Consider the following 27848-nt stretch of genomic DNA (forward strand, 5'->3'; position numbering starts at 1 on the left):
ATGAGAATCAATGGTTTCCAGGGGCAACAGTGCTTTCTGAAGTGGGCAGGTTTTTATTGAGCACTTAAGGGGAAGGAACCGTCAGTCTCTCTGAAGGCTGGGACGATGGTCATTCCCAAACGCCTAGAGCTGGATCCAGGGGAGGCTGGGGTCAAGATGCATCGAAGCTGCAAGAAAGAATGACACAAACAATGAACAAACATTCTGATAAGAGAACAGAAATGGCACTGGATGTTTGACACTGGACACAGCGACAAAGTTGTAGAACTGATCATTCTGGTCCCTTATCTTTCTTTCCCAAGAGGCCAAAGACTTGAGTTTCGTGTGCACCCCATGTCACTTTTTTAAGTCAGAGAGGGTACAAGAGTGAGCTCTGTGTGGATAGACATTTACACTGTTTGTAATAACATCTACTTTGAGTGTGTGTGCCTGAGAGAGAGAGAGAGAGAGAGAGAGAGAGAGAAAGTATATATATATGTGTGTGTGTGTGTGTGTGTGTGTGTGCACCTGTGTGAGTGCACATGCGTGTGTGTGCGTGTATTTGTGTATGCGGGTGTGTGCGTGTGTGTGTATGTTTACATGTAAGTGCGTGTGTGTCTGTGTCTGTCTCTGCATGCGTGTGCATGTGCATGTGTGTGTGTGTGTGTGTGTGTGTGTCTGTGTGTGTGTCTGTGTCTGTCTCTGCATGTGTGTGCATGTGCATGTGTATGCGGGTGGGTGTGTGTCTGTGTCTGTCTCTGCATGCGTGTGCGTGTGCATGTGCGTGTGTGTGTGTGTGGGTGTGTGTCTGTGTCTGTCTCTGAACGAATGTACACATGTATGCGGGTGGGTGTGTGTGTGTTAAAGCGCACACCCATGAGCATACCTCATGGGTGCCTATGGTGGAATGAAAAAATGAGGAGTACAATGAACCCAACTCCTGTCCTGAGGAAGTTATATTATTCTCCTATGAAATATTAACACACCCCAATGACTGTCCTGCCTGGAACAGGCTTTAGACAGTGCTGAGAAATGAGACAGTCTCCACCTCTCCTGGGACTGGTCTTCAGGAAACTACACCACAGCACAGTTATTAAACTGAATTACACCCCCCCCCCCCTCCCCCCCATCTTTAATACTCACCGGCACCATGAGTCATATCCACCATTCACAAAGATAACCGAACTTACGGCAAGCTAACTGTATTTGAAGAGCATTATCTGATTAGTGCTCAGTGAGAAACTATTGAGATGCTAAGCTTGATCTGATTCAACAAATGCTTTAGCAGCAGTCTTTAGTGCTTTCTGCATGTGCTCAGCTACCTGTGAATCGTAGTGCTGTCTGACTTTCAGTGGCATAAACGCATTGTGACTAGCCCTATTAAATGCTCTTAATGGAAACTCTCATCTCTAATTTTCCTTTTTCTGTGATTCTACTGTGTGCGAGTAGAAGCTCTCTGCTGACTTGAACTCTATAGGTCGTTACCATGGCAATGCCATAGAAACTATGGAATGTTCACTTTAAGAAAGAGGTCAGGTTCTTCAGTCCCAAAATAACCATATAAAACAACTGAGAAATAAAGTGACTTTGGTGTGCTTCCCATTCAATGAAATCTCTGATACCTCAGAGAAATCTGTCGTCTCTGTCGCGGTATTAGATTCTTACCTGTCCCAAAGCTTTACGCTTCTACAAGAGGCACTGCAACAGCCAGCCGATATTAGAGCTGCAAAAAAATAAATAAATTACGATAAATAAATCTGAATGTGCCGGTGAGACCCACCAAGGGTGGCAGAGTGGCATAGCTGGAGGGCGCTGAGCCTGCGGATGTAAAGTTTTAGTGGGGCCCTGCTGTTATACATTTTAGGTATCGATTGCTTCAGTTAATATCCAGCTTTGTAAAGGGATGGTACTGAAAATATTAGTTACGCAAGTCACCGTAAATGAGGGCTTCTGCCAAGCCAATAAATAATAAAGAAAAATTTAATGAATAATCAAGCCAAACTGAATCAAAACAAAAACAAATAATCAGTTACTTTAGTGCCCGCTCATTTAAGAGCTTGGCTTGCCTTACACTAGGTTAAAGGTTTGAAAATATAAAAAATTAGTATGGCAGGATTTTATGCTTTTCCCCCTTTTCTCCTTATTTTGGAGACACACACACACATGCACACACAGGCGCACACACACACACACCTTTTCTCCAGCAGCTGTGATGCATATTTTACCACACCACTGTTCCCAAGTCAGGCTCGCACAGACAAGAATCGGAGGAAAACACTCAATGTGCAGCTCAACTGTGGCCTTGTGCCCGCCAGCAGGGTTCACTAGTGTACGACCAGAAGCTGAAATTCTGGCCGACAGACCTGGAGCCAATTGTGTTTCGCAACACAGGGCTGCCAGCCACAGTCGGCTCCGGCACGGTCTGGATTAAATGCCAGATCACACGGCCATGCGCTAGAACAGGGCCTTAACAGGATGAGACCCCCAGCAGTCTCCCTGACAGTGAATTTATAAGGCTCAACACATACTTAAATCTTTACCAGAACATCTTTACCAGAATGCACTGCAGCATATCTGAGATGTGTGGGTTCTGGTAGTGTGTTCATACCCTGAGAGGGCGGTAATTAGTGTATACAAATAAACAGGAGAATATAAGACACACAGGCCCTATTCCCACTGTTCTTGCACTGCTGTTTCTAAATTAGCTTTCTTTGGCTTGTTTCATATGCTTTTACTTTCACTGGGGTTTATAGCAGGAATCTGCTTTTCAGCGTAAGAGGATGTTGTTTAGTTTTTTTATATATATACATTTATGTCACAGTCCTTAAGTCAACCCATCTTTGGCAACTGTGACCCATTTATGATACAGTCATTAAGTCAACCCATCTTTGTCAATTTTGCTTGTCTGCTGTAAAGAGTCTGCCTGCCCCCTGTAATATCTGAGCACAGAGCTGCTCTTCCTGTCTGGCTCACACATGCCCACCTCATTTTCCCAACCCCAGCAGGCCCTCCCAAATTGAAACGAGGTGTGATAGAATGTTTCTGCTGTGGAAACGGATCTGATATTAGTGCTGGAGACGCACATACACAAATGTGATTTAGTATTTTTTATTTTTTTTTGTACTCACACACACACAAACACATGCTGACTCACAAACACACATGTACACACATATGAGCACTAGTACATACTGACACATGCATACACACTCACACACACACACACACAAACACATGCTGACTCACAAACACACATATGAGCACTAGTACATACTGACACATGCATACACGCACACACACACACAAACATGCATGATAATTGTAAAACACAAGGGTGGAATTTATTTGACATTACCTCTTGATAAACAGATGGCTCCGGTATTTTGAGCACAAAACTGATCTGAATATTAAGTTGATATAACGCATTTCCACAGTTTAGTGTTTGACGGTGTTTTGGGTTTGCTGTACCACCTGTACCGTAGGCGAGATAGGCGTTCCATGACTAGCCCTTCTCCTCGTTTCTCACATTTCTGTCCCTATTCTGTCCATACGTCAGTATTATTCTTGTAATATGTCTGTGTGTTTGTTTTCTCATGAATAGTCTTATTTGTGAATCGGAAGGTTTTGTTTTTCTTTCACGAAACACGCCGTGTTTTCTCAGTGAATGAGTTGACAGTTGAGGACCGGTTTGAGAGGACTTGAAAGTCTCCACAGCGTCTTCAGTCGTTCGTCAGCCTGCAGGCACGGTACCATGAATGACTGCAGTCTGAAATAAAAGGCTTAAGACCCCAACTCCAGAAAGGTTGATTTCACGGCTGGGGGTCGTCCTAATTCATTGTGAGAAGAACAGTGTGAATCAATCACAACCTCTTCCTCAGACGCGACTAAAAACCCGGCATTAAACGATAACTGCCTCGCGTTTCCGCACGAGACGCTTTTCATTCGATTCCGTTTGCGGCTCTGACAACTGCGTCGCGTGATCTAGTCATCTGAGACGACTGAAGGCACGGGGTAAAACAAACGAATGCGGAACCTTTATTCGAATGAAGATTTTAACGAGCGGGTACGTTCATCCCTGTCCCAGCTTAGAACAATTGGGCGCGGCTAAATGCAAGTTATTCAGACAGCCTGGCCGACCAGATGAAAATCACTGTTATCAAGGATCTGTTGCTATGACTACACGTCACTTCTGGGCAGCACAACACTGTGATTAAAGAATTAAGCTGACTGCTGTCTGTCTCTTATCCTAGAACAACGTCAAACACATGACACAGCTGCCCGGGCTCTCTCTGTTTCAGACTTTGCAGTGGTTCCTCAATCTTTATCAGGCTCTCCTACAACCATAATTTATATGGTTGAATTTATGCTTTCAAAAAAAAAAAGTGTTTATGACAAATTTCATGACTAAGCTATGCGAAAATGGCTTTTCTGTGTTACTCCTGGATGCTCCTCTGGTTTTGTAATAAAGGCTCTGCCCTGGGTTTGGCCCGAATGTCCTTATTTATGTCTCAAGGCTGAAGTTACTGCAATCAATACCCTGAAATTTCACATCAAGACGCCCTAACCTTCCGCAAAGAGCAACATCAATTATTTACTTAATCAAATAAAACATGCCCAAGGCTCGCGCTGGTGAATTCGTCTGATCCCCCGACAGCTGTCCTTCCTTAAACACACCCCGCGCAGCGCGCTCGCACCCCCAGTGCGTCGTGGACCGTGAGCAAGGGCCTCCGACTAGAATCACAGGCCTTGTTCCAGGGGACCCTCATATCAATGGCCAGAGATACTGGCGACAGCAGCGACGCTGTTCCAAAGTGCAGAGCGAGTATATAACATTCCCTACAGGTCACAGATCCCCCGGATAATTCGGCTGACAGGAGGCCGCTCAGTCCCGCAGCCCCACTTTAACCTGTGAGAAGGTGAGGGAGTGCGTGCCCGTTTGTTTGTGCGCACGCACGTTCGCGCACGCGTGTGCGTGTAGGTGTGCGTGTTCAGGTGCGTGACTGCGCATGTGTTGCTGTGCATGCTTTCAGACCCCATCTAACCACAGAGTCTCTGTTCAGAACACACGTTTCGAACATGCTATTTATTGGAACAAGAGCATGAAGATGGTGCGGTGTGTACTTACAATATAGGCGTGATTGGCTAGCTTAGCAGAGGCCCCTAACCACCACCTTTACGCTCCTGCTGTTCTCGCAGGGTTTGCAGCTGGCCTACTTGCACGCCATATTGTCCTGTTTATATTGAAGTTAGAAGCGCGCTGAGCACTGTGTACCTTTCAGATCCTCTGGCCTTTTCTTCTCCTGGCCTACATAACTGCCAGTTTGTGGTGTCTGGCTCTCATGTCACAGTGGGAGCGGGATTAAGTAAGAAAGAAAAAAAACTCAGGCTCGGAAGAGAATTCTCTATGGTGATCGACAAAATTTAAAGAAACGGTGAGCCTCTAGTCTTTCAGTCCCCTGTCATAGTAACCCTAATAGAGGGTTCCGGCACATGGTGCCCCCCTTTCCCCTGAATATGCGCCCCCCTCATAGGTCATGCAATGGGACGGAATAAGAGCAGTGGTTTAAATAACAAAAAGAGCTACTCTTACAATCTCTCTATCTCTCTTTCTCTCTATCTCTCTCTCTCTCCCTCCCTTCCTCTCTCTCTCCCCCTCCCTCTCTCTCTCTCTCACACACACACACATGCAGAATCCTCTATACGTGACAAGTCCGGCATTATAAAGTGACACAGCATGGCAGTAATCAGCTCCTCCAGTGAGGCTGTCCATCACCCTGCTCTAGATGTTAACGCTGCTGTATAAATCTTACCCTAAATGTGTGGTGGGAAGCAAAAGCAAATAAAGACCCTCCAGCCACAGAGGCTGACCGACGGCATTAATGACCAGCTATTCATTTTTGTGTATGGTAGAGGTTGCAGGGGGGCTGCTTAACCTAAAGAGGGGGTTCTGACAGGTAGCCGAGAGGGCTATTATTCAAGCCTCCCCCTCCCCGTTAGCCTCCTTAAGCCCTGGTCCGATCAGGACCCCCACCTGCTGCCTCGGTACCCCAGCGAACCTCTGACTAGCGCTGTTACCATTAGCAAGGGCATCTGCCAGGCCAATCATCAAACACATGCAAAAAAAGCAGGGAGGGGAGCGGTGGGGGACAGGGACACAGCAAGTGGTCTGAGCAGAATCTGTCAAAGCATGTTTACGACGCTGTGGGAACATCTAACTTGTATATTAATATACTCATCCAGTAAAATTTAGTCAAGACCCCTGTCTCCAACCACGGCTGTCCCACAGCAACCAAAGCCCAGTTTGTGCAATTTAATGTTCGTTCCAATGAGCTAAAAGAGCACAGTGTCTGTCCCAGATAAAGTAGGCCGATAGGAACTGTGGGGGCTTGTCCTATCAGAAGAGTTTACACTGTACTGTTAACGCCCGTTAAAACTGTAGGGAGCTGGCCAATGCGTGCATTATGGCCTCTAAGCCAGCTGATCTGGGCCCTAGCGCTGCCCCTGACTGCGTAACTGCACAGATTCACTGCGCTGACCCAGGTCCACCAGGGTAATGATTCACACCGCCCCTTGTCCGTTGGCTTAGAGTCTTCACTCTGGAAGTGAAGACACGTCGGCTGTCCTCTGTGCGTGTCAGAGACCCGACGCGCGAAGACCGCGTGCAAACTCTCATCACACGTCACGAAGGCCGATTTCAGCGGCGTGACCTCACTCCTCAGCGATCGCGCGTGTTTCGGGCGCTGACGATCGCGTGGGAGAAGCAATCGTCCGCACACGCGTTCCCCTAATGGCGTCTGCTGCCTGACGCCACGCCAGCTTTAATTCAGATGCCGGAGCCTGAGGCGTGTGAATCAAATCTGAACATACAACCTTCTCTCATTTGCAACAACAGAAACTCTCATTTCGATTTCATTGTCAGTTGAGGTGGCCATGGCTTTTATTGTTTTTTTTGTTCCTTTTTTCAGCACCATGACAATGGTGAGGGGTTGCCAGGTTATCAGAAGTGCCGGCACCACTAATATGCATAATGTCCTTTACTAAATATGCTTCAAAGAGAGCTGCAAATAGAGTCGCATTGAGATAGCGGGCTGCCTCCTGCTCCATAAGCCGTCATCGGGAAAACTGTTGCAGCCCGTTCAAAGTTCCCTGTCAGTTTCTGCTAATAAATAGTATATTATCTGTATAGCCATGATAGCCAGTAAAAAGAGAGAGAGATGGCATTACGATGGTCATCCTCCTGCTCTAAGACTTCGTCCTCCCGACATCCTATAATCCCATACCACTGCACATACCACCCGAGGTCAACATTTAATGAGTTTCTCTCCCAATATCTCTGGGCTTAGGACCTTGTTGACCTACTTTCCAAAGGCAAGGGGGTGGGGGGTGGTTGAAATGATGGTTTTTACTTGATTTCCTCTATAGTTTTCCAGCACAGTCACTTTTCTTGTTCTTGTTGGTTTGGCTGGTCCATAGTGAACAGCTGCAGTCGCTGCTGACTCAATCAGTAGAGTAAACACAGCGAAGGAACGAGAATGAAAATCTAAAATCTCAAGGCGCAGAGTTTCTTCCCTAGACAAATAAAACAAATTCGCTTCCTCACTCGATGATATTCTATCTACCGGGCCACGCTCAGTGGCAGCTGCTGGTTCCACTTCCAGCAGTGTTCTGCATGGGCACTGCAGGGTTCCTCAGGAGCAGAGCCGGGCACCTTAGCATTCTCTTCACAGCAGATCCTCGTCTTGCCTGCATCACTACAACACGTACAGCCAACCCGAACAGGCTGGGGAGAAGTCTTAAAATCAGCAGCAATATCAGCACTATACTATGCATTTAAGAAAGCAGAGATTATCTTAAATGACCCAGCCCACCCCCCGTCGACAGAGTTCGGTGTCCTCTCCTCAGGTAGATGTTTCCGTCCCTCTCAGGGAGGATAACGGGTACAGGTGATGACTCATCCTTGCCATTATACCCTTTAAGTAGCAAATAACCAGTCCAGTCCCCTTTTAACATGTTTCATGTAATATAATGGAATGTCTCGGATGTACTGTAAGTACTGTGCTGATGTTTGATGTTTGATTTTGTTTGGCCACAGAACAAATTTCGCCCATGAGGGACACTAAAGTTTCGTACGGCTACGACTACCACAACTGCCCGCCAGCGGCCCGCTGTAGGGCCGATTGGCAAAGTGCCGCCGCTCGCTAGCCTGATTGAAAACCGTGCTTTCGTGCAACCAGGGCACTCACCCCGAATAAAGACCTTATTCGAGGCTTCAGTCATACAGCTCTCTTTCTGACCAGCACAAGAGCAGATTAATCACTAGCAAGCGGGCTAGGGTACCTAGTTAAATAATAACGTAACAGACTAAAGGCTGCCTGTTCTACTGACCTAGCTGAGGGTCCACTCTCTACTCTCTTCCACAAAAGAAACTCTTCCAGTTTTTTTCCCCCCCTGAACAACAGAGAATAAGTGCCTCAGCTAAAGCCATAGATGCTCTGCCTTGGGTTTCCTTCAACTGAACCGAGTAAAACATTCAGGGAGTTAATCGATGTTCTGATTCTTTTGCTTTGCTCGATTAATTGGTGCAAGGACTGAAAGAAACTGCCTAGTTTCCTCATTATTTTGCAGCCATGTGTCACAGTTTTAATTACATTCTAGCGCAATATGTAAGAGTAAAATTCTCATTTAATTAAAATAAATGGTCACTTATGCTACCAGCAATGGAAACCAAAGGATGACCCTGACTGTCCCACATTTAATGTTATGTCTGGTAGATTAAACCGTACCGCTGCAAAGTCAGGCATCGCTGTGTAAGGCACTATATCCTGCAGGTAATTCCACCCCCATTTTCCATGCTGGAAGATTCTACTGAAGGGCTCCTAATGGCGTGTGGCTTTAGGAAGTGTAAATAAATGCAATCTCATCCTTGCCGTTGCCCGTGACATCATTTCCCAGCTCATCCAGAGCGGCGGCGGCCTCCTCTCGCGGGGAGACGAGGCCTAAAAATAGCCGGGGAAAGATCCGGAAGCCGGGAGAATAAACAGCTACAGCGGCGTCGCTCGTCACTTAAAGCTGAAGACGATGTCGCCTCCTCACAGAGGGTCTGCAGGTGCTGTTAACCCATTGTTTCTGGGAGAGTTGCTTATTTTTTTTATAAACTGAGCATCAGTTCCATTAAATCAAGGGAAACGCTTTTTCTTCACAAAAATAAAACGAGTAATCTACTACACTGAAACTGCAGTGGTTCAGTATATGTACCCACACTACGTTAACACAGGGAGAGCTTTCAGCTGCTCCTCATCCGCTCCCTGCATCCAGCGCACGCCGATGGCTCCCGTGATTTTTCACCTTCGTTTGCATCCTTTTCTTTCTTTCCTTTCAGTCTGAGGCTTTGATGTTGAGGCGCTCCAGAGAGCGGCTGGAACAAAGGGTGGCACTGCCGAGGAGTCATGAAAGAGTCTGAGCAGGTGTGGCCGCACACCTGTGAGAGACCAAGGCCCGAATCACACAGCGTGTGGCTCAACAGCTCCTACTGAGAGCATGAAGGGCCCCCTGCACCATTCCAGCTAACGGGACGTTTGAAGAACATTCCGGTTAGATTTTGATTCTGTTCTGAGATGACATCAAAAAGTCTTGAGAACGTTTACCCAAACCTTCCTGGAATGTTTTGGGAGAATAAAATTGTATGTTGGGATGGCACTGCTTACAATTTAAGCACTAATCCAGAAAAATAAACAGAATGCCCCCATACGCAAGAGGCAAACAACCCATATAAGGTTGAACAAGTCAACCTTCAGTTTACTGATTGGCAGTGCTACTCATGATTTGCTGTGCTAGTAGCAAGCTATACAGTCAGACCATGAAAAAATTCTTCCTTATCATCTACCAAAGTCAAATCATACCAGTTACATTAGCACACTGGACCAAACCCTCAATGCATAATCAGGGTCTCCCTGGCCATAGCCTTTAAGCTGCTTTCTGAGCAAAGCTAATGGGGATGAAGGCCACTGTTACCCCAGGCAGTGTGGCTGGAAGCCTGCCCTTCTATGCAGAGGGAAAGCTCTGATCCTTTTGGCCCAGACTAGGACAGAGCCCTGGGGAAGCCTGCTGGCCTAACTCCGTTCTGCCACATAGTTCTGTCCCCCGCTTAAAAAACTGTGCCAGCCAATCAGGAACGTCGACAAAGCAGCTCAGCATCATCAGACAGTGCCCAGATATACTTCTGAAAATGTGCAGATTTGAGGAAAAGCGTCATGCAGGGATTATCATAGCTGATGCTCAAAAATTTGTGTGGGTTTTTTTTTCCGCCAAATCGAAGAACAAACAATCTGAAATTCTGAAAAATTACGTAGAGAGTTATAGCCCTCAGAACGAACCGCTCCTTCCAGAAAATATATCCCTGCTCCTCGGCTGTGGAAGCAGCCATCTGTTTCTGCCCACGCGTTTGGTGACCTCAACATAGACGGCTACACCCAAAAGCTCAGCAGTCTCACCAGGCCTGTCCAAAGCACAGGGACAAAATGCATGCACAAATGTACGCATGCTGACTTGGAATAGAGGGGCGTCACTCATTGAATGACATTGTGGCAATATAGTTCAATATATAATATAGTTTTGCATCACAGTCACTGTTTCATTTGCAAACACAAATTGAATTAGTAACGAGGAAAAACAACTCATGACTGTCTAATACTTTTGTATTTAACTGTATATATAAATATGCTCACACACCCACACACAGACAGCATTTGTGTGTGTGTGTGTGTGTGTGTACACACAATGGATACTACTAGACCTGCATCAATGTTTGAACACTGAAAATCTAGACTGTTAATTACATATAAATTAATTTTGCGACATGTAAATTGCGAGCATGCGCAACATATGCACGTCAACTTAACTGAATTAAATCTTAAGAAATCAATGTTTCGTACAACAAAACTCTGAGCACACAGAGTACCTTCCCTCACGGCGAGTCGTCACTGAACACTCCGCACCGGAGCCACCTGGACGGTTCAGTACACCCGGCACGCTCGCACTGTTCCGCTCCGCGCCGCCGGTCCACCTCTAAGTCACCTCCCTGTCTGCGGGACCATGATGCATCAGCACTTCCTCCAGCGCCGGGGCCAGGCACCCCGCCTGCTCGGAGCCCTCCGCGCGCACCGCGGGTCGGCCCGGGTCAGAGAGCCGCGCATATTCCGTCTCCGGCCGCTGCAGGCCACGCCCGAGCCGCGCCTCCCCCACGCACACGCGTGTGCGGGCATTTATACGCTTTATCAGAGGCGGGCTGCGTTTCGGTCAACGCTCCGCTGAAAAAGGCCCTCTCGGACCGGTCTCTAAACACGTCAGAAAGCCTGCTTTGAACACGCCTCAGAGAACAACAGTGCTGTGCTGAAACAGCTATAGTTCTGTTCCCCTGGGCTGGTAATTCAGCGTAAAACTTCACCTGTACTTAATGTTTTTGGTTGAGTTGGTTGGGGTGGGGTGGGGGGGTTGTCGGGGTTGATTGGTGGGGTGGTGTTCTTAATTATTCCCCTCACGCTGCAACATGCTCAGGGGGAAAAGTGCAGTCTCCTCCCCACCCCCCACAGATTAGTGACAGCCCCTCTGGCCTGCCAGGCTAGCCCACCCCCCTGCTGCTACTGGGGCTCAGGGCCTAGCCTGGCCAGCCCCAGCCCTGACTGCTCTGGAGCCCTGTGTGCTACAGCTTCACCCATTCCAGTTTAATGTGACCCAGCTCAGTTTATACTGCACACAGACTGTTTTACAGCAGTGCTCTTTGTCTTCATGCTCACAGCGTCCTCAGATATTTAATAAAGTATCATAACCTGCTGATTCACCGTTTCCTAAGATTTTAATTTTCGCATTCACAAGGTGACACCCCTGAAAGTTCAGAATGACAGCCTACTGTATGTGGATGCTCATACTGTGTGATCATACAGCAATTAAACTTTCCCGACATCTCTATGTCCATCATAAGGAAACTTAACTAATGATCTACATTCCAGAAGGACGTTGTCTCTTTGTAGATAACCCATATTCCATACTGGCATGGTGAGAACATTCTAAGGTCCTAGATTTACTAAGGAATTGGTCGCAGCGCAAAGCATTCGCTATACTGCAGCTCTGCTGAGGATGCGGATACCGCCACATCAACGACCGATTTACCGAGACTCGTTCTAATTACGCAACCAAATAAATTCCAAATAAACACCCTCATTCGCAATTTTGTGGTAGGAGACACCCATAAAAAGGGTCAGAAGCTATATGGAATGCTTACACATCCATATTACAAGGCACTGAGTACAGAGCAATCAGACACAAGTAGCGAGGGAACCACCAGATAAAGAAAACTTACAGATAAGGAAACATAGGTAATGTTCAACAAGACACAACTTCACAACGGCGTATTACACTATAGGAATACTACACCAATGGATAGGATAAAAATTAGGAGTGACATCACATCCAAAATAAATTCATTACGTATAATAATATGAACCGTAGATGTAAAGAAAAGATGGCATGATGTTTGGCAGCTTACAAAAAGAAAAACTTTACGAGGGCAAAAGACACGGGTGGTGGTCCAACTAAGGAAAGAATATTAGCATCAACAGAACAACAGAAAAGCAGAGAAATGAGCAAATCCCAGGGCTGAAGGAATAGACTTAGATTAACTTGTGATGGAAGGTAAAACTGTATTTACAATTCAATATAAACCCCACTGAATGTATATGCAGCGCAATTTAAATTCAGAACTGCGTTTTCATAGCCTAATAACAGCTTGTTGATGACTTCAATAGAAGTCTTGTATCCTTTCAATAAGACAAAATTTCACATTATATCTGAACATAAATGAGAAGTGATTAGAGGAAATGTGTGAAACATATTTAAAATCCTGGTGCCTTTCCAGAGCGTTACGTATCAGAGGATGAATTCGTTTTAAATCTCCACCCCATGGAGCCCACAAGGGAAACTGACTTGAGCCGCACACTCTCCTCCTGCATCCTGTGTGTGAGCTATAGGCTCTCTCTGCACAGTCAAATTACCGCTGGCTTTCAGGAGCGCTAAAAATGCTCACGCAATGGGGGGAGTCGCAATTAATGCCTGCTTTAGTCAATTAGACTGAATACTTAATTGGGCTAATTTACATAATCTCAACCCTGTTTTAGTGCGTTCAGTCCAGGTATACATATGCATGAACACAGTTAACTATGCATGAGAAGGCAAGTCGCAGAATGATGTAATCCCCGTAAAATACAGAACATCCTAATAGTGATTTTGACTCATTGCGTCTGTTTAGTAAACCTGACATAGACATTGCGACCCTGCAATGACTGCTTTCACGTCAGAAAAGCAGTCACAATCCTTTATTAAGTCTGGCCCCCAGTTTTTTCATGAAAAATCCATGGTTCTTATCATTAGTGTTTGAGCTAAACTCCCAATCATCCCAAATATTAAGCGGTTTAATAATATATTACATTACCCTCACTTAGCAGAGGCTCTTGTTCAGAGCGACTTCCAAAGGTGGGGAATCAGTGTTACTGCCCAACCCTGCTCCTGGAGATCTTGTATGGTTTTCACTCCAACCCTAACAAAGCACACCTCATTCAACACCCAGAGATCTTGTTGAGAATCAGGTGTGCCAAATTAGGATTGAAATGAATACCTACAGGACGGTAGATCCCAAGGAACAAGGTTGGGCAGGCAGCCCTGCTCTAAGGAATACAAAAATTGCAATATCAGAAAGCCATCAAATGCTCATGCAAAATGGCTGCCGTGCATGCCCCAGGTCAGTGTGGCTGACTGATGTCAAAGTAGCGTTTTTTTTCCCCCTCGCTCTGTGAAGCTCTGTCAGATGAAAGCCGCCAGACATGCAATCCATTCTTATCATTACTATAAAAGGGCTTTACAGGTGATCAAATCTTATTTTCCCTCAAGCAAGTACTGGCAGGAAAATGAGGCTATAGCTCTTCTGATCAACAAGTCATCGCTCAGTTGATTGCATTTCCGTGACTGATCCAGTAGACATACAGCCCATTGGTGGGTTGATTGATGTCCAGTTACCGCTGCCTGTAATACAAATTATTTTGGCCTTCGCGTAATATTTGGCAAGAGAGACTCAAATATTCGCCATGCCCATTTATAATGGTAAAATGTATTTAAAAACTGTCTCTGCAGATGACATTGCTGTTTTAATATAGCTCAAACACCGGGCATCTTGCCTGACTGTGGTTACGTCGGAATCTTTGGCATTGCAGCAGGGAACACTGTGCAAGTAATACATTTCTGGAATATGTCACAGCTTTAGTTGGAGATAAGGATCCCCCGAGATTTCATATAAATCCCTCCAAAATGATTTACTTTATCTCAGTCCGTCACAGGGGTGCCACAATGTCACACAGAAACAGGGTACTGGGTGTGTAAGGCCACACTGAGGCAGAGGACAATAAATCACTGTTTAACCTCACTCAAGATTCACATCATTTTGTATTCCAGCTCTTACCAGTATCAGTGGCACATAAATAATATAAAGGGCATTGACTTGAGGCATTCCCTAGGGTTCATTTTACAATACTTAAATAAGGCTAATTTATGTCCTAGTGACTGTTAACTGCTCATAATTCTTTCGTAATTATGAGGGGGGGGGGTGTATGGTGGGAGCAAAGTACACCATGTAGACTATACATGTTCTGACCAGTTACTATGGCAATTATTTTTGAAAGATGCAATCCCAACTTCAAATTTCAATCACATAGACTTGTACAGAGCTTCTGCACCAGGCTAATCCATGGAAGCTGTGGATAAGAGAATCTGCTAAATCCCTAGCTGTCAAGGTAATCAATTATAAATGTACAGGTAAATGTAGGCCTTAATGTAAATTTTATTATACTTGCAAATGTGCATGCAAATGTGCATTAGAATGTAGCACTGCTTGTGAATACAAAAAAGAATTGTACGTGTAAATGTCATCGTCAATATAGGCCTAATCATAAATATACATGCAAATGTAAGCCATAATCTAAAATATATGTAAGGTTAACTCTGACGATGGTACTGATGGACTGAAGCACCTGCTGCACCTTTCTAACTCTGATTGCTTGGTACTTTTTTATGGGACATTGTTGCTTTGGTTTTTGTGTGTTGGTTAGCAGTGTTCCTCATTTAGGCCAGAAGCTTTCCAGAGGAAACCTGTTCATGTCTGTCTGCACCATCTTTGGTTCTCTCAACAAAAAGCTCCACGAAATGTGTGATGACAAAAGTGTCTGAAAACCACCCATAAGACTGCATGCCTAAACTCCCTGAATGAAATCCAGTGCTTACTATTCTTTTCCACCTCAATATATTGTTTAAACATGAAGGCTGGCCTGATTAAAGAGCGACAACACCAGCAGCTAACTGCTTTTTAAATGGGTGCACTGCGACTAAGTTCTCATGCCACAGCATAATGGTAATCTGTCCTAATTGACTCTTTTTAACGGTCAAACCCAGCTCAAGCCATTAATGCTGAACAGATTCCCACCACAGCACAACTCTTTTGTAACACCCAGGGGTTCTTATTAGCACTGAAGGTCAGAGGAATGCAGCTTCTCAATTGGACAAAAAAGCTAAACACCCAGGTGAATGGTCTACTCAGGCTTTGTGTAGTCCTACTGTACACCAATGACTTTTAATGGCTCAAAATCTGCTGTCTCTGTCTTCATTCATGTGTGATGAATGTGAAGCAGTGGACTGCAGGAAAGATCACAGGTCACCCTCCTGAAATGACACCTTCAATATTACCAGATCATGAAAAGAAACGTCATAAAATGTATTTCTATTCCTTTCAGCATCAATAGCCCTGTTCTAAATTGTTTGGGAATTGCCATTTTATTGGCAGTAGTTGCTGAAAAACCACAGTCTAAATTTCAGCAGTGATCAGTCAAAACTTTTTTTTTCTCAGTTAAAAGAGGTGTTGGTTATCTCCATCACACTAATGCACCATAACGGAAGCCATGCGTTAGGGGGTAAGTGTTTCTGGTGAATTTCAATTCATTGACAGAGCTGAAATGGAATTGACCTCAATCACCCAACGCTGGTGCAGAACTGGCCCCATGGCCCCGTATCCAACGGTGATGACATGATGAATCTAATGATGCCAGTGCCAACTGTGGACGAGACTCCCCCCGGCTAACGCACAGATGTGGATGGGGTGGCTGAGCCCAGGGTTTGGTATGCTGGCACTCTCCTGGCTCATTGGCAGCTATGGACTCCTTGGGGTCGACTAGTAAAATGCCCTAGTTGCCTCAGTTGTGTAGTTCTCCCACAAGATGACTGCACGGCTCAGCTGGGGGACTGCAAATTTGTAGGCTCAATTGCTCATCTCCAATCTCCCAAATTGATACTTAATGACACTGCGGCAATGTGATGGGCTAACAAATGCAATTGGGCTTTAATTCATACTGCATGCCCCATTTCTCCGCCACCTTCCTCAGTCCAGCATGTGTGGGAGTTTGACTGCAGTCTGCAGTAATTTTAACTGCTACTGTCTCATTTAATAAATGAATGAATGCATGAACATACAGTCCACAGCCCTAAAAGTTACTGATCTATCAGTTAGAAAGTCTCCTGAATGATAATAATTCATTTATAGTGCAATGGTCCTCACTGTAATATGCACAGTGCAGTTTAAATGGCGACATGGACCAGATTTAACCTAAACGCTATTTGCTTTGTCCTCGATCATAAACGAATTACGATCTTGCTTTCTCCATTTCTAATACAAAAGTTTAATTTCTGAGTAGTATACCATATTCCTGCTCTGCAAAAACCACATTGCAAGTTGAGGACATAGATGTTAGCAATTAGCAGTCACATAGAGGAAAATAGGGTGGCAGGCTTACAACTAGGTTGCAGGTTTGATTCCCAGCTGGGACACTGCTGCTGTACACTTGAGCTGAATTACTTCAGATGGATTTTTAAAAAGCTGTATAAATGGATTGTATTTAAAACTGTACTATGTGTAATTCGCTTTGGAAAGGAACAGCAGCTAAATTCCATATCTTAATGTAAAAAAGGAAAAACATAACCCAGACACCTTGCAGAATGAACTGTATGTGAGATGGACTCTTTGTGCCTTCCCGTTTCCAGCACAACAACAGTTCTGTTGAGAACAACACTGCCATTCATTATTCATTGGGTGACTGACAGATCAACTGATTGACTGATTGTCTGAGTTTTCTTCCTCAACCACTGACATGGAAAGAGGTCCGAAAATAGACGACAGGGCAGCTATTGGCCGAGACGCTATATTTGGATTACACATAAAGGGAAAGTGATTTTCAAGGTCACCGTGTTTGCAGGCCTGCAGCTGTAGCTGGTGCCCTTTTCACAAAGTTCTGTCGGACCACAGGCATTCCTACAGGGAAAAAGACGCAGTATGGAGGGGATTCTGTCTGGGAACGCTCGATCCTGTCCTTTCCTGCCGCTGCTGCGAAGCCTTTCTCTTCTGAAAAGGTTAAACTTCTGAAGACGCCCGTCGGGGAAGGTGTTCTGAAGCAGACAGCATCGCCAGCATTACAACGCAGCGGCTTCTGAACAGTGCGCTCAGCGTACGGCTCCCAGATCCGCAGTTTATGCATCAATCTTTTTTCCCACTCAGGTCTCACAACCCGGGTTTACCTTTGTGGCACCACAGCCGCAGACAGCAAAATTAAACCCAGATTTTTCTTCTGTAAAAGCGCAGAAAAGGCTTTGCAGATTACAGTAGCGGTCTTGCGTCTCAGTACCATTCCCATGTAGCATACACCACCGCGCTCTGTTCAGCTGCTTATCCTAGAGCACGCCCGAAGACATGCTTGAATCAGCAAACGCACAAAACAACCCTTCTGCCAATACCACCGCCCCCATTTTACCCGCACCCCTGCTCCCCCAGGCGATACGCGCCACAATAGACCAACCTGGCTTTCAACCACCGTAGCCATAAAAGATAATTAAGATCATTAGTAAAGGTGTCTGGACTTTAATTCACGTCTCATTTATTGAGACGAAACCACGGCGGTAAGATAAGCGTCGCGTCGCGCGAGGCTAAGCGCTCTTAAACAGAAAGACGAGAGCCACGAACGGCCGCACGTCTCCAGGGGCCCACGTCCTGCAGCGGTATCCGCACCCGGGATTCACACCACAGGAGAACATAAACGCCGTGAAGGAACTCCCCAGGACTCCGGCCTCTTCCAAAGGCAGAGAAAGATGAAAGTTTTAAGATGTCTCGGTCAGAGCTTCGTATTTATTAATTTATTTTTTTTTTAAATGTGTTGTAGGGGGGAGAGGGCATTGTTTTTGTTCAGCAATTTTTTCCTGCAAAATCTATACTGACATTTTTTATCATGACAGTGTAATTTAAGCGCATCTATTTATCCTCTCCAAAATGCAGCATCGGCTGAGGAGGACAGTTGCCTAGGGAATAAACTGCAAGGGATGGGGGGGGCGAAATGAAGTCAAAACCTCTTAAGGGATAATCCCACACGCTTTCGGAGATTCAGCCGAAACAGTTGGCTAAACGGTCATGGTGTAATTCCTCGGTCCAAAAACGTGGCAGTGGTTTTGGCAAAGGACGGATGAGGGCCTGTGAAGAGTGAATCAGCAGAGGTCAGTCAAGACCCACTTTTCCTCCTTCCTTTATTTGCCTGCCAGATCTGTCCATCTCTCCATTTACCTCCAGTGATATATATACTCCTCTCCTATTGTAGTGTGCCCCTGTCTGCCTTTATGGCTGTTTTCAATGTATTTATATGCATCTTCTATTTCTCCCTTGATGCATTGAATAGCATGTAGTTTTTTTTTTTTTTGCTTTTTATCTAGTGGGCGGCACAGTGGTGCAATGGGTAGCACTGTTGCCTCATAGCAAGAAGACGTGTAGAGTTTGCACCTTCTCCCACGTTCTCTCTTGGTATGAGCGTGTGAGTGAAAGGTGTGTGTGTGCCCAGGGATGGACTGGCGAACTGTCCAGGGTGTATTCCTGCCCTTGAGCAATGCATGCTGGGATAGGCTTCACCACCTCTTGCGACCCTGACCAGGAGTAAGCGGGTATAGATGATGGATGGATGGATGGATGCTATTTATCTCTATGAATCTACTAATTATCTCTTGCTATATTTGTTGTTACTATTTTAGTTGTTTTCATATACCTTCTTTAATTTTTAAGTGCTGTCAACATGTATTATTACCATTTAGACCAAGATGGGCTAACTCTCATGTTCTCACCTGCAGATACTTTCATCTGCACTAAACTCTTTTGCAAGGTACAATACCATTGGAGGAAACATGTCCCCCTGAGACTGACCAATTCAGGAACACATAGTTTTAGAGTCAGCATTATTAAAGGTGAGGAGCCTGCTGGGAAAAAAAAAAAAAAGAAATCATAATACGCCATAGAATGCAGTGTCATCACCATAGTAATGTACATAGCAACAACTGACTGACGACTCACTTTCCAGATACAATAGCGTTTCCCGTTAGTGCAGCATTGCGTCACTGATGAGCCTATACTAATAAAGCATGGTAAATGGGTATACAGTACAGGCCACGTTCATACTTTTCATTCAGTTTCTTTTCCACACTAGTTAATTAGCATTTGTCATTTTATCAACTCATTCAATTAACTGAGCTAACTTAGTTTAACATTAGCAGGTAGTCGACTTGGCTAAATGAATAAACAAATTACTCTAGGTAATCCAGCTGGCAAGTTGGTACATGCCTACATCAGCTAGTAGTTACTGAATACAAAATGAAACTAATAAAAATGCAACTTTCCCAGACATTACATGTACTGTACTGCATTGGAGAAGCTAGTTAGCATTTTGACAGTTGCAACATGTGCGGCCCCAGCGATTGCAGCGATGCCGCACTTCCATTGCGCATTTTTTAATTAAAAAATTAGAATCCAGCACAACAAAAGCGGTGGTCAGCTGACTGGTGCCCGTGTGTGGCTGACCCCGGGACCGGCTGCTCTAATTGGCTCTCGGCATCATTAAGAGCGCGGTACTGGGCGCCAGCAGTCTCCATCGACTGGTCCCCCGTTGGCTCCCCATGTCAAAGGGGTGACGGAGCGCGGACAGGCCTATTTATCTTAGAACAGAACCCCCACTGTTCCCCAGACCGCCGGGCCCTACCGTACAAACGCACGGCATCCAGCCTCGCTCTTAATTGCAGTTTTAGCCGTAAGCCGACAGACAAATCCAATCAGAGTTAATGCAATTAGTCCATTTCTTACCATTCAAATCATTCTGCGTTAAAAAAAACCAATAATAATATGAATTCCTTTTTCGCCAGTCAAATCATATATGTTTTTTTAAGTAAATAAAGGTATTTGCAAAACCTGGGGCACTTTTAGATGGAGTTGCCTTCCATTTCAGGAGAATTTGCTGTAAATGAGGTCCCGTTATATATTATTCATTTTATAGCAAAGCAAGGCAAATAATTCCCCTCCAGGAATTAGTCCTGTGGTTTCAGACAGCTGGGCCACACAGCAGTTTCTATCCAGGAAATCATTACCAACCACAGCAGATAAAAGCATGAGCCAGGCAAACACTGTGCTTCCCCTTTATCACACTCTAACTCAGTGCCGCCCAACCCTGGTCCTGGAGATCTCCCGTCCTGCAGGTTTTCATTTCAATCCTGATTTGGCATACCTGACTCTACTCACTACCAGCTCAATGAGATCGCTAGCTGTCGAATGAGATGTGCTTTGTTAGAGTTGGAATGAAAATTTACAGGACCGTACATTTCCAGGAACAGGGTTGGGTAGCCCTACTGATCTAGCAAGGTAAAGTGAGGCTGTAGTAGAAATGTGGAAAATGATGGTGGAATGGTTTTACATATACAGTGTGAAGACATATTTTTTTCTGGATTGGGCTCTGTACTCCAGGATTTTTGATTTGTAATCGAACAATTCACATGTGGTTAAAGTTCTCAGCTTTGTTTAAGCTTATTTTTACACACATTTTGTTTTCTCCATGTACACATTACAGCACTTTTTATAAATATTCCCCCCATTTCAGGGCATCATAATGTTTGGGGCAAATGGAATCACAGTTGTTTCTGATTCGTCAGGTGTGTTCAGTTGCTAATCAGAAACACCTGTGATGCCTGTTTGTCCAAAATATTATGATGCCCTGAAATGGGGGAATATTTATAAAAAGTGCTGTAATTTATATATGGTCAAACCAAAGTGTAAAAAAATACCCTTAAATAAAAGCTGAGCACTTGTGAATTGTTTGATTGCAAATCTAAAATTCTGGAGTACTGAGCCAGATGTCTTTGTCCCAAACATTATGGAGCTCATTGTATGCAGGGGTAGATTCTGCATTGGCACTTTCAGATTTATTCCTCTCATTCAAAAGGCAACTTTTCCATATAGTTAATGAAGCTACGTATATAACAACCATAACATTTTTAAAAGTGGCATTTCCAATGCCTGACCTGAGACAGTGAAATCCCTAACATCTGGTGATACAGCTCATTAGGAAACTATAACATCATTACAATAGGCGGCACTTCCTAATGTAAAGCTCTAATGGTCATAATCCTCACATCTTTTATGACCTTGTCTGTTTTTGTCATTTTGTACCAAATGCGTTTTCTAAAACTTTAAAATGTATACCTTTGGACCTGCAGCAGAAAAATAAGTGAAATGATCATGGTACTGATAGTAATGAACAAGGCCTTGCTGAACTCCCCAGGAAGACCCAAGGGTTTCTGTGCTTGTGCGTGTGGCTGCCTGTGCATTTGTGTGTGTGTGTGTGTGTGTCCATGTGCGCGTGCGTATCTTAAGTGTGTGTGTGTGTGTGTGTATGTGCCTGCGTGTGTGCATGTGTGTGAGTGTGAGTGTGTGTGTGTGTACGTGTGTGTATGTGTGTGTGCGTGTGTGTGGTTGCACATGTGATTGGGTCTAAGTGTGTGTGTGTGTGTGTCTGCGTGTGTGTGTGTGTGACATGCTGCTTGACTCCATGCTAAGTGCACACAGCAGTGTCACAGTGCTGATTTCACCCTCCTGAGTAACAGCGCCCCCCGCAGGGCTGAGTGTGACAGTGCTGCGTAGCGCAGAGTGAGGTGTGCCGCTAGTGCCCCACAGGGCCTGGCCTGTCCCCCTCTGCCCCGCCCCCACCCTGCCTCTGGCCCACCCCCGCCCTGCCCCCCACTGCCCCATCCCCCGCCCTGACCCCACCCCCGCCCCGCCCTCGCCCCATAGGACCCACCGCTCACGCCGTTATAGAGGCTCCGGTGGTGGGGGGACAGCTCCTCCCCCCCCGGCCTCTTCTGCGCCGCCTCCCTGCCGGGGCTGCCGAACTTGAGGTGCTCGGGACTGGAGCTGTACTGGTGCCTGAGAGTCTCCGGGCTGGCCCCGCCCACGCGCCCTTTCTGCAGGTGCTCGGGGGTGCCCCCCGGGGCGTGTTTGGGCTCGGGGCTCCCGCAGCCGGACCCCCCCGCGCCCGCCCTGTGCTTCTGGAAGTGCTCGGGGCTGCCCTGCCCCGCCCCCAGCAGGTGCTTCTGAGCCAGCGTCTCCGCGGCGCCGTGCTTGGCGTGCGGCTCGGGGCTCCCCCGGGCCCCGCCCTTTCCGGGCTTTTCCGGGCTGGGCCCGCGCAGGGCCTTGTGGTCGGGGCCGGGGAGGGAGCCGCAGCGGGGCCGGCAGGAGGGGAGCAGGGGGAAGTCCGGGCTGGCGCTCCTGCGCCTGCCCTCCGCGGGGCGGGGCTTGTGCGCGTGCTCGGGGCTGCCCCCTGCGGGCGCGGGGGCGGGGGCGAGGAGCTGAGGCCTGTGCTGCGGGTGGTCGGGGCTGTCCGTGCTGCCCGTGCTCCCCGCGCTGGAGGTGCTGCTCCCGTCGCCCAGGTCCCGCAGCAGCCCCGCCCCCAGGGCCGAGGCTGGGAACGGGCCGCCCTGGCTGTCCACCGAGTTCCGGCAGCCCGCCATCCCGGGCCCCGCCCCCGCCCCCACCCCGCCTGCTCCTCCCGCCCCCTTCTCCTCGTCCAGCATGACGCACAGCTCCCTGAGCTCCAGGTTCTCCTTCAGCACCTCCTCCTGGCGCGCCTCCAGCTCCTTCAGCTTCTGCAGGTAGAGCGTCACCTCCTTGCGCATGATGCCGGCGCTGTAGCGGCCCAGCCGCTGCCACTCCCGCGACACCCGCTTGCCCTTCTGCCGGTCGTCGTCCAGGAAACAGCACAGGTCGCGCAGCTCCTGGTTGTCCTCCTGCAGCTTCTGGTTCACGTCCTTAATTGGGATGCCAGCGCCATTTTCAGGACGGGAGAGAGAGACAGAGATGAACCGTTACATCACGCCTGTAGGGGGAGCCCAAGTGTGCGCTGTTCATGACACATCACATTCACCACACAGCAGGATTGCATTATTGTGGTGAGCAACAATGTAGCAGCAATGGTTCGACATTTTTTTAAGACACCAATAAACCGCAACTTCCTAGCTGTGTTGCAGATGCTTCCAGATCATATTTTCTCTGCAGAACGTGGACATGTTGGTAACTCAACCAACTCACAGAAACCCAATGTTTTGTTATTTTTTTTAAAGAAATGTCTGGGGTGATGTACGTACCCAGCATTTATCTCAAAAGCTGTAAAATTATTTCATCATTGCTTCATGTTATACTGCAGGACTGAATGCTTTATTTTGTGAAAATGGCACGCCATCCTCCATCTACAATAATAATAATAATAATAATAATAATAATAATAATAATAATAATAATAATAGATTTGATTTAAAGCGCCTTTCTCAGACTCAAGGACACTGTTTATAAAAGTAAGAAACAAAAAGGATGGTAAAAATGACTAAAAACGGGAGGGACAGTGCCGTGCTGGCCAGTCTGTGCTGACTGGTCAGTCTGTGCTGGTAGGTCTGTCTGTGCTGATGGCTGTGTATGTGCTGGTGGTCCAGTCTGAGCTGACTGGCCAGTCTGTGCTGGTGGGTCTGTCTGTGCTGATGGGCCAGTCTGTGCTGATGGCTGTGTCTGTGCTGATGGACCAGTCTGTGCTGATGGGCCAGTCTGAGCTGACTGGCCAGTCTGTGCTGATGGGTCTGTCGGTGCTAATGGGCCAGTCTGTGCTGATGGGTCTGTCGTGCTGATGGGCCAGTCTGTGCTGGTATGTCTGTCTGTGCTGATGGGCCAGTCTGTGCTGATGGGTCAGTCTGTGCTGATGGGCCAGTCTGTGCTGATAGGTCTGTCTGTGCTGATGGGTCAGTCTGTGCTGATGGGTCTGTCTGTGCTGATGGGCCAGTCTGTGCTGGTGGGTCTGTCTGTGCTGATGGGCCAGTCTGTGCTGATGGCTGTGTCTGTGCTGATGGACCAGTCTGTGCTGATGGGTCAGTCTGTGCTGATGGGCCAGTCTGAGCTGACTGGCCAGTCTGTGCTGATGGGTCTGTCTGTGCTGATGGGCCAGTCTGTGCTGATGGGTCTGTCTGTGCTGATGGGCCAGTCTGTGCTGATGGGTCTGTCTGTGCTGATGGGCCAGTCTGTGCTGATGGGTCAGTCTGTGCTGATGGGTCTGTCTGTGCTGATGGGTCAGTCTGTGCTGATGGGCCAGTCTGTGCTGGTGGGTCTGTCTGTGCTGATGGGCCAGTCTGTGCTGATGGGTCAGTCTGTGCTGATGGGTCTGTCTGTGCTGATGGGCCAGTCTGTGCTGGTGGGTCTGTCTGTGCTGATGGACCAGTCTGTGCTGATGGGCCAGTCTGTGCTGATGGGCCAGTCTGTGCTGATGGGTCAGTCTGTGCTGATGGGCCAGTCTGTGCTGATGGGTCAGTCTGTGCTGATGGACCAGTCTGTGCTGATGGGTCAGTCTGTGCTGATGGGCCAGTCTGTGCTGATGGGTCAGTCTGTGCTGATGGGCCAGTCTGTGCTGATGGGTCAGTCTGTGCTGATGGGCCAGTCTGTGCTGATGGGTCTGTCTGTGCTGATGGGTCTTCAGTGTGAAGGTGTTGATGGTATGGGGGGCAGTGTGTGGCAGGTGGGAGGGTGTTCCGCAGCTTGGGGGCAGCGGCCGAAAAGGCTCGGTCACCTAGTGTGCATCGGCGGGCGGGGTTAAGGAGGACGACGGCAGACTCAGAGGATGGCAGGACACGGGCGCGGGTATAGGAGGTCAGAAGTGTAGGCTGGAGCCAAGCCATGGAGCCACTTACAGGTGAAGAGAAGGATTGTGAGGACACTTTACAGGGAGCCAGTGGAGCTGCGGTGGTGTGGGGGTGACATGTTGCCAGGGATTTGTGTGGGTGAGGACCCTGGCGGCAGAGTGTTGGCCATACCACAGCCAGTCCAGGATCTTGCTGGAAGCACCGAGCAGGACTCGACTACAATAAACCAAGCGCAAGATGCCAAATTCGTGAAGCAATGCTTCGGCAGAGGTGTCAGAGAGCGACAGATGAAAACTGGAGGTGGATTTGACGTGTAAAAAGGTGGTCCCCGTAAACAGGATGTGTGTGTGTGTGTGTGTGTGTGTGTGTGTGTGTGTGTGTGTGTGTGTGTGTGTGCGTGCAGATCAAAGAGAGAGAGGTTTAAGCATGTGAGCGTGTGTGGGGTGTGCATCCATGCTGTTGTGTTCACAATGTGAGTCAGTATGGTGTAGAACTAGACACCGGCTTTCTCGTTTGCTCACTGACAGTTTGGCGGTTATGTTAAAGCTTCCTCCACACACCTTAAACCCCACCTCGCGCTGGAACTGTTTGCCATCAACCTATTGATTTCAGTGTGCTTCATTTCAGTCTCGGGACATCTATTGCACTAAGTGGCCCTCTTCATTCAGCTGTATTTTGGTAGAGTCTCTTGCCACTAAACATCTGTCCCTCTAATTGGCTCTTTCATTTGAAGAAAGAATCTGGATAGTGCGCACTCATCATTGATTCTGAGTCATTTGTAAAATATTGTGTGAACTGTATGTATGTCAAACCGGATTTGACATGCATACAGTACTTTACAGGAGCATCTACCTACTTTAACACTCTTAGGTTTTACTATGAAGACCCTTAATTCAGTTTACAACAAGTGTTCCCTTTGGCTGACCGTAGAGCTAAATATAGCAATAAAGTATCACAGTGCATTGTCAAATAAAATTATTTGTGATACCCTTTCCTCTATAATTTCTCACACATGTAGAAATTGGTCAATTTCGCAATTATGTTTGTAAAACAGGAATAGCAACAAACAATTAATTTAAAAAAATGTTTTTCAAATGATTTTACGAAATATGGATTATATAACTATATGCATATTTCTTCAAATGTCTTCATAAACAACAATAAGAAAAAGTAATATGTCAGCAGAATTTATCTAGTAAGTGCTTTTGAAAAAACTGTGTAGATATCCTTGTCGTCTCTTTTTAAGTTCAATTTTAGTGTGCGCTTAAAACAGGTGGGTAAGGTGACCGCACACACTGTGTTAAAGACACAAATAAAGCGGAAAATACGCGTTCCTCTCGCATGTGGTCCGCGCTGCCGCTCACCTTAAGTCCGCGGATTTCGTTCAGATGCAGCTGGAGCCTGCGGTTCACCTCCCGGATCAGATTTCCGTGGTCCAATATGACGCTCATCTTTTCGGCTTCAGCCCTCCGGAGGCGGCGCACCAAGTCCTCTTTAGTCCACTTCAGCAGTTCCTCATCCGCGAGCTTTGAGATGTCCTCCGCCGGGCTGTCGGCGCTCTTTGCCAACTGGGGCTGCGCTGCCATCTCCATTGATTTTAAGTTATTCCAATACAGTGAAAATGACAATTCAAATAAAATTGCCCCGCGCCTACACTTTATCACAGTGCTCTTTCCACAATATCTGTGGAGTTAAGATAGTCCACTATGAGTATCGCATTTTTGGTTTCTCTCCGCATCCCATTTTTGCTTTGGTGACAAGAGGAATATATCGTCCTCTAGTAAAAAATACTTCAAAAGAAGACAAAAATGTATACTGATCTGCGCCCTTCGCGTGCAAGGTTTCTAATTCAGCCTTCTTTGTAGTCAAGTTGCCACCCTGTCTCTACTGAAGAGACCCTCCTGGGCAGCCGGTCAGCACGCCACCCACCGCGTGCACAGCCTCTTCTCTTGGAGTGCTCTGTCACTGTCCGCATTTAGGTGGAAGTACCACTGCCTGTAAAGGCAGAGCGGCAAAGGGAGAGAGCGATCGTGACTGCGGCGAGGTATTCGGCAGACTGGCACACAGTGGACTCTCTCTCTCTCTCCCCCTATCTCTCTCTCTCTCTATTTCTGTAAGAAATGTGTTGCGGGACACGTTGATAAGCAGCGCCATCTATTGTTTTAGCCTTGGGAAGATATGAAAATTCAACGTTATGACAACGTTATAAATGAGATGGAAACCACAGGGCCATATGTTTTTGGTGTTGGACTCAGTTTACTTCAGAAGAAACACAATTCACTTTAAATATATAAAATCATGGTTTTTTTAAGAATCAAGATAACACAAAATAGTTTAAAGTACATATTTATTGCCTATATGTCAAATTTGGCAAATGGTACCCCTCACTCATACACAGGAACATCATAATGTCGGGGCTTGGTTGGATATATTTCATATAGGCTCAATTTCACCTATAATGTGTAGTTTACAGATCGGTTTACTTGGCTGTGGACCCTATTATGTTCATATGGAATATATACACCCAGTGACCTGGCCCATTACATAAATATCTGGACAGTATAGAGATTGCTTTATTGAAATATCTTGCCTTTTTGCATGTACGCATTGTCCTAATTTTCACCATTACAGTGCTAGAGACCATTTAAATTCTGCAGTTTGCATACCGTCCAAACTGGTGCTCTTATCGTTCCCTCCCTCCATTGCTTTGTGAGAACAATCCCTTGCTAGCTCAAATCAATACTCTGGCCCAGGTAGGTAAT

General features: G+C 46.6%; 1 protein-coding gene and 1 long non-coding RNA gene across 5 annotated transcripts in view; one reads left to right on the forward strand and one right to left on the reverse strand.

The window, feature by feature from the left end:
• LOC135244847 (uncharacterized) overlaps window positions 1-10501 on the forward strand; it is a 94007-nt gene extending 83506 nt beyond the window's left edge. The window contains exon 4 of one of the 2 annotated variants that reach the window (XR_010327070.1): window positions 9359-10501. This is a non-coding gene — a long non-coding RNA (uncharacterized LOC135244847). Of the gene's footprint in view, window positions 1-21; window positions 119-9358 lie in introns of those variants that run through there. The other variant, XR_010327069.1, reaches the window with a different exon arrangement.
• LOC135244846 (coiled-coil domain-containing protein 85A-like) lies at window positions 27-27137 on the reverse strand. 3 transcript variants are annotated; one of them, XM_064317446.1, is made up of 4 exons: window positions 26451-27137; window positions 22212-23205; window positions 1645-1702; window positions 31-167 (listed from the first exon to the last, which is right to left on the reverse strand). In XM_064317446.1, exons 1-4 carry the CDS (start codon window positions 26676-26678, stop codon window positions 152-154), a joined length of 1296 nt encoding a protein of 431 aa, XP_064173516.1. In that variant the 5' UTR covers window positions 26679-27137; the 3' UTR covers window positions 31-151. The 3 variants fall into 3 exon arrangements, with proteins under 3 accessions (XP_064173518.1, XP_064173516.1, XP_064173515.1); XM_064317445.1 differs by having other exon boundaries at window positions 22212-23217; XM_064317448.1 differs by lacking the exon at window positions 1645-1702 and having other exon boundaries at window positions 27-167; window positions 22212-23217.
• Between the last annotated feature and the right edge of the window lie 711 nt (window positions 27138-27848).

Source organism: Anguilla rostrata, chromosome 18 (genome assembly GCF_018555375.3).
Source record: "Anguilla rostrata isolate EN2019 chromosome 18, ASM1855537v3, whole genome shotgun sequence".
Lineage (NCBI taxonomy): Eukaryota > Metazoa > Chordata > Actinopteri > Anguilliformes > Anguillidae > Anguilla > Anguilla rostrata.